The sequence below is a fragment of the Cryptotermes secundus genome, unplaced genomic scaffold, assembly GCF_002891405.2.
Source record: "Cryptotermes secundus unplaced genomic scaffold, Csec_1.0 scaffold603, whole genome shotgun sequence".
Classification (NCBI taxonomy): domain Eukaryota; kingdom Metazoa; phylum Arthropoda; class Insecta; order Blattodea; family Kalotermitidae; genus Cryptotermes; species Cryptotermes secundus.
Window position 1 is genome coordinate 1,138,366 of NW_019721770.1, and position 7,338 is coordinate 1,145,703.

A 7,338-nucleotide genomic window follows, 5' to 3' on the forward strand; every position below is an offset into this window, starting at 1 on the left:
TCTGATGCTTGGTTCCTTTGTCTCCCACTTCAGAAAATTCACTAAAATAACATTAAAACAAACAAAAAATGGCCTAAAAACTTAACTTTAACAAAAAATGTAAAATGGAATCTGAGGTTCAAAGTATGGTATTAAGAACATGGTCTTCTGGGAAGTGACATCATGCAGTTTGACAACAGCTACCAATGTTAGGAAGAACCTACCATCTCCTCCTTCAGCATTTTCTTCTACCCTGACAAAGGAGGCAGCAGATTCCTTCAACATGCTGACATAAAATCTACCAAACAACATGGTGTCATAACCCAGACGACCATAATCTTTACAATAAATTGCAGAAGTAGTGAAAGAAAATGGACAGTATGAGTACTGAAGACTGAATGGCTGATTTATCTCTCGTCACTTGCCAACCCTTGATACTGTGCAACAGGCACCCATCATCTTGTTTCATTCCTACAATACACAAACTAACATAAGGTATATTAACCCAGAGATCTGTATAATAGAAATGAATATCAAATTGTCATGAACCAGTAGAGAGCAACGTACTGGGATAAAAGTACTGAAGTGTAACTTTTCCATTAAATTTGATCAAGCCCAGACAGTCATCAGATGATGCCTAAGAACGGATCCTTTTTCAGAGAAACATTCATATTCTTATAAAATCTTGAAACACAAATATTTCAGTAAACTGTTTTTTACATATACAAAAGTATATAAGGTATGCAGTCTACACAACAATATTCTGTACTTAAAAAACAAAGAAGACACTACTGTACCAATGTTGGCTTTTATTATGTTTTTTACAGATGCAACATGTTTAAACCCTTACACCAGGTCATCATCAGGCATATACTATGCTCCAGTTTGAGCTGTTGAATTGCAATTAATTATCATCTAATACTTCAAATACGGATCCTGGAGCATTGTACGCCTGATGATGACATGGTGTAAGGGTTGAAACATGTTGAGCCTGTAAAAACATAATAAAGGCAAATGTTGATAAAGTAGTGCCTTCTTTGTTTTTAAATACAGAATATTGTGTAGACTGCATACCTTATATACTCCTGTATATCTTATTTATGACACACAACAGGATGCACTCTATTAAGACTGTTCTTTAGATGCTGCCCGAACTCTTCTTTACTGATACTGAATAGTGACAGCCAGGTGTGAACTGTGACCAATTGTAAGAACATGATCTGACCATGATTACTTAACATAAAAAGAGTTTCTCATTGTATGTCTGATTGTGTCACTGGAATTACAGCTCCATTCAAATTAAACCTACAAGGTTTATTTTCAAATGTAGTCATTACCTATTTATACCATGTAAATAGACAAGCAACATATTTTCAGCAGTTTCTGAAAATGTTTTTATACATTTATGTTAAATTTTAACTGCCTTTATGATAAAAACAAATATCTGTCAACAGAAAAGCAGCAGGGTGAAATTAACAATAAATCATTTTCTTTAGCCTAAAATGGTTAATACTCAGGGCTGTTCATATACAGTGAGAGGAATTAAGAGTTGTATTGTCATTGTTTCCAATTGTGTTCACGTCAGCCAAGAATGAGGTAGAGTGTCACAGCTGTGCAGCAAAGATTCAAATCAGTCTACAGACCATACATATATACTGGGGGAACAGAACTTTTACCAGATTAATGGCTTGGTAAGAGATACAATAATGGTCTCAGAAGTACCACGATGTCAGACATATATATCCTCACTAATACTTCCAAGGAAATGCTCTTGTATCCTAACACACTTTAGAACATTCCTCAATTAATGTGTATGAGACAACTTCAGCATAACATTTAGTCACAGCTCATTATCTTGAATCTCCAATGCTGTAATGAAGAATAAAATTGTATTCTTGCTTACGTGCAAAGGCCAGAACTATCAACAAGGCCTCCACAACTACGTGCCAAGAGGTCCAAATCTGGTGGCTTGCCTTCAAAATGACTACGCACATGAAACATGAAATCAGCTTTATTGCCGAAGTCTTGTCGGCATACAAGGCAGAAGTGGCGCTCACCTGCATATGGTTGGACGTGTGGGGGGAAATAGGGTGTTGGAGCCATGCCACTGGGGCACCCAGTGCCAAGTTGGCTTGGATTCTGCAATGGCTGTTGCTGTTGGTGCACTGAACTCAACATCTTCTCTTCCAAATGTCCTTTAGCATGTGCAGTCCACTCATCACGAGTGCCAAAAACACGTCCACACAGCTCACAGCTCCAAGTAACACCAGGTGCCTGTGGGGCTTGAACAGAGGTGCTTGCCTCCTTCTCCACAGTTTTCACAGGTTTGACTTCTGCTGCACGATCAACTACACCACGCTTTCCAAGTGGAGCTATGTTTGATGGCGTGCGATGTTTCATTTTGTTCATGTGGATAACCAACTTGTCACGACGTGCAAATGCCTTGGTGCACACCTCACACACGTAAGGTTTCTCCCCAGTATGGATTCGCATGTGAATGACAAGCTTGTCCTTGCGTGCCAGGCCTTTTCCACAGACAGTACATGCAAAACTCTTACCACTACTGCTTTCTCCACCAGGCTTGCTTGCCCCACCCCGCCCCTTTCCTGCTACTGCAGTTGCTACTGCAGAAGCTGCCGTTGCTACTGTAGGAAGTTTTCTTGGACCCCCAATCCCACTACCATGACTGCTTTCACTGTAAGGATGTTCTGGAGTTTGTAACATCCCAGGTCGAGGGGGATTGGTGCTATAATCTGGTGACCTGGATATAGAACATACATATTACTGCAAATATTGATATTCATGAGGAAACAGAGTAGAAAATATTGATTCAGTTCTGAATTTTTATCTTCTACTCTTGTCTGAAAACCTACATGTATATATATGGTTTGGCCCATTGTTTTATGCAGGTTCCAAGCTGCATCTCAACTGTAAGGGAAGAATAGATCAACAGTGTCTCAGAGAACAAGATGCTTGTATTATTTTGGTCCAGCAGAAAAGAATGAACAAAATAAGTGAGATGCTTAAATGAAACATTCATCAATTTTTACATTTTTCTTAACAGTGTGAAGGTGATTAAATCAAAACCAATGATATAGAATACAAATGTGACTAATGTCCACGCAGAAAAATCTGCAAAGCAATTTCAGAAATTACATTCAATGTTCATGGTGGCTAAATACATTTAACTACTCCAAGTTCTTGGACCCACATCATGTAATTTTCATGACCTTCATATGACAATGCCTGTACAACAGGTCATTCCATATAAAGAAAACAATATTCCAAAATTAAAATGGCATGTCAGGCTTTCAACTATTTGAACAGACAAGTCAATCCAGTTATCTTAAAAGAAATAAAAATGAAAATATGCCTATATTACCCCACAATATAGTTTGAACTATTCCTTTCCACTCAGCAGATCCTTCATTGTGACATATAGACTCACTGCTAGGCAACAGATCTATAAACACACTCCTGCAAAAACAAGCACTCAAAAACAGAAGGATATCCATTGTTAGGTACCAGACCAGTAGATGTGCATTCTAGGAAACAGATGGGGTCCATGTAAAGTGGTTATAAGAAGTATTTGGCAGGACAGTAGAAGCCAGTGAGAGTCTTAGGAGGTGATGAAAAGGGAACCCAATAAATAGGGGTACAACAGGGCCACCCTTTTCCTGGGGGACATAAATATGGGGACCTGGCACTCCAGGTTGGGGGAATCTTGAAGCTGAGACAGTAATATGTGGTTACGAGTCCTGCGGGACTCAAGACATGAGAATGACTGCGCTGGTGAGACCAGCAGAAATTGTAAATGGCAAACCCTTCTCATCAGAGAGGATATTACATAAGGACTATGACTGCAAGTGTTCAATTGGGAAAAAAAAAATTACTGGTCATGAATCTCAAAGGGCTTGTCACCAAGATGAACTAACTGGCGGTAAACTGTCAGTCGTAAAGTAAATCTGACTCTAAGCAGAAGCCAGTAGTAAAGAGAGGGAGTCCTATCAGAATTGAGTTCTAGGCAGTCATGTAAGAAGAATTTCACTAAAGATTTATTGTGAGTTATTGTAATTTACTGTGATTACGAGTGATTGTACAAGAGTCCAACAAATCCAATTACCAATCCAAAACCCACCTTGTAAGTCACCCATACACTTGACAATAGCAACTTCAAGAACTGCATAATGTCCCATGTGTCATACAGAATGTAACTTTTTTAAATAGCACAAATATACATTTGTCCATAGAATGAGAAACATGTGCCCAAAAGACCGAATAAAAAATTGTTATTTTTCCAAAGATAGCTCACCAAAAGGTATGTTTTTTATATTTAGCATTTTCTACAATATAGAGTTTGGAAAAACAGGATAATTTTTATACCCTATGTATAACTTTCCTTACTTTCCAAAATATAAAAGAATTCAGTAACTATCCTGGGGATGACTCTCAAGGTGGAACATTATTTCATATTTACCATTTTTTATTTGGAACTGTTTGGCAGAAAAAGTGTGGGATGCACAGGCAGATGTTTGGCCATTATACAGGGAATCCAATTTAAACTTAGACCAGCCAGCAAAAATTTTTTTCCCCACACCTATCCACTGAACCATTGCTTCATCACCCAACATTTGCTGGTTTATCCTTGAGATACAACAAATACGGTTTGCAGTGTTGTAAAATACAGAGTTCAAAAATGAAAAATGAAAAAAAAAAATGAAAAAAAAAAAACTATTCATATACAAGGGTGGTCTAAGGTTGACATGGACTTTCATGTTTTCAAAAAGAAAATATGTGCCAGAATTGTCTTCCTTTTCAAGGTATTCTTCCTTTAAACTAGCATATTTTTCCCATAATTCTGGAAAGTTACTGATGCCAGCAGCATGAAGGCTTTATCCCCACTGCACAGCCAGTTCAGGACACATCATTTGAGTTCATAATGTCTGAAATATCTGTCCTCCTGGGCGTACTTTCAATGGTCCAAACAAATGAACACTGCTGGAGACTAAGTCACAGCTGTAAGGAAGGTGGTTCATGATTCCCCTGCCCAGTTACCAATGTTGCCTTTGTAAAATATGGTACATGTGGATTAGCACTGTCATGCAGCAGGATGATCTTTGACAGTTTCCCATATCCTTTCTTCTTCTTGCCAGGTGACAGCTGTGCCTCGAATTTTTAGACCTTCAGAAAATTGTACCAATCACAGACACTTGAACATGACAGGGTCTCTTTCCCATACTGTGCATTTAACCTGTGAATAACTTCTGCTGGTTTCACTTACTCTTTCACCTTGAATATGATGACAGAGCACTTTTCTAGAGTAGGAGCTAACAAGAAGCTCTGGCACCAGCTTTTGCTAGTACCACTATGCAGAAGAAGGATGCATGACGAGCTGCCAGGCAATGAGTTCAGTGTTGCCACCAACTGTTCATAAAGAGTTAATTTTCCTGGTCACCATGTTTCCAGGAAAAAAATAAAGCCCATGTTAACTCTGAGCCACCAACCTACAATACTCTCGTACAATTATTCAAGAAGAAATGCAACAAATTTCCATAGGCAGTATCCTGACAGTACTGCATAAAACAGTGATTAACAATATCATAACAAAATTACATGCCATGGGATCAGTGCTGGAAAAAAAAAAAACTGAAAAAGACATACAGAAAAAAAACTTTCAGACACTGGTACTTGATTAGAAGCAAGGCAGAGAAGTCATTTTATCTTCTGGCTCTTCAGTATGGGTTTGCTAGAAGTAGAGACCATGTTTATACAAAGTTGTTTACAGTCTTACAAATCTACAGCTATATGCAGTCTTCTGCCTCCTGACTGAGAAGCAGCTGTAAGCGGTTTCTTGAATAGGAATTCAATGGACTTCCTGACCCACAATTTATCCCTTATTCTGATCAGGCATGGTTCAGTTTAAGTGGCTATATAAACAGCCAAAATAACAGATACTGGAACACAGAAAATCTTCAAGCTGTTCATGACGTGTCACTGCATGATTTAAGTATTGGGGATTGGTGTACAATTAAAACAAACTCTGTGGTTTTAGTCTGCAAGTGAACTATACCAAATGAGCAACCACCGCTTGTTGGCGAAGTTAGTGCGAACTTTATGGTCTAGTGGTCAGAGTTCCTGGCTACAGATCCAGAGGTCTGGGTTGGATGGCATGAATTGGATTGATATGGCTCAGGGTAGGGATCAGCGGAGGGCTCTTGTGAACATGGTATTGAACCTTTGGGTTCCATAAAATTCTGGAAAGTTCTGAAGTAGGTGCACAACTGTCACCTTCTCAAGAAGGGTTCAGCTCTATAGATTTAAAACATGCACCAAAGAAATACCTGTATGAAGCTAAAAACTGCTATTGGACCATGGATGTGTGAATTTTATGTAATTAATGTTGTCTCTCTGGAGCTCTGCGTATGGGTTTCCCAAATGAGATAAGGAAAATCAATAATGTTGAGTAGGTAAATGTAGAAGGCAGTCATGGCCTTTTTCTAGGTGCTATCCCAGTGTTCAACTGGAGAAGCCAAGGAAAACCATGAAGCAACCAAAATGTACTGCTGTTAGAACATGAATGAATGCTGGTAGTAGTATTTTCTGTTTTGGTCAATTTCTTATTGCTTATACATTATATGTGCACAGTTTACACTGGTCGCAACTTTTGTCCTTACTTTCTGCAGTACAGATATTAATATTGTGACACGTTGAGCCATGGATCACCCCTACCTCCCCAGCGGTACGTGGCGGTAATGTAACGTTCGCGTTACAACGGTAATAGGCGAGTTCCCGCCCCGCCACTCCCCTCCGCGGTGACGCGGAACTGCTTCCTACTGTGACGTGGAACGGAACAGGCACCACGGCGGATATATAAGGAACAGCAGAGCAGCTACCAGTCAGTTATAAAGTAACAGTCGCCGAGTCAAAACGTAAAATCAGCCGGTCAGTTCTAATGTGGCTACCAGAGAGTTATAATGTGGACATCGCTGAGTTAAGTAGTCGACGAGCGAGTGTGTTATCGACAGTTCTCCAGTCAGCCGACTATAGTGGAGTATAGCAGCCGTCGCGGAAAGAAGAACCGGACGTGTGTGTAATTGTGTAATTGGGAGTGTGTGTGATACAGTGATACACAGCTCCCCTACTGTAAACGTGTAGACCACTGAAGACAGCGCGAACTGATTTGCGCATAGGGTTATAAATCGTGAAACCCCGCAACAGTGTTGACAGATTAATGCGATTAGGGTCATAAAGTGTGAAACCCCGCAACTGTGAGATAAGTAATTATAGCCGTTATTTGTAGGTTGTTAAATAAACCCAGTTAACCATCTCTACGGCGTCTTCAGTAACGAAACACGTTAC

General features: G+C 39.5%; 1 protein-coding gene across 1 annotated transcript in view; it reads right to left on the reverse strand.

Annotated features, from left to right (window-relative positions):
* Positions 1 to 1,317: 1,317 nt before the first annotated feature.
* LOC111875751 (zinc finger protein 615) overlaps positions 1,318 to 7,338 on the reverse strand; it is a 17,676-nt gene continuing 11,655 nt past the window's right edge. Inside the window, exon 4 of the mRNA XM_023872247.2 lies at positions 1,318 to 2,740. Coding sequence (XP_023728015.1) covers positions 1,879 to 2,740 — 862 coding nt within the window. The 3' untranslated portion in view covers positions 1,318 to 1,878. The remainder of the gene's footprint in view (positions 2,741 to 7,338) is intronic.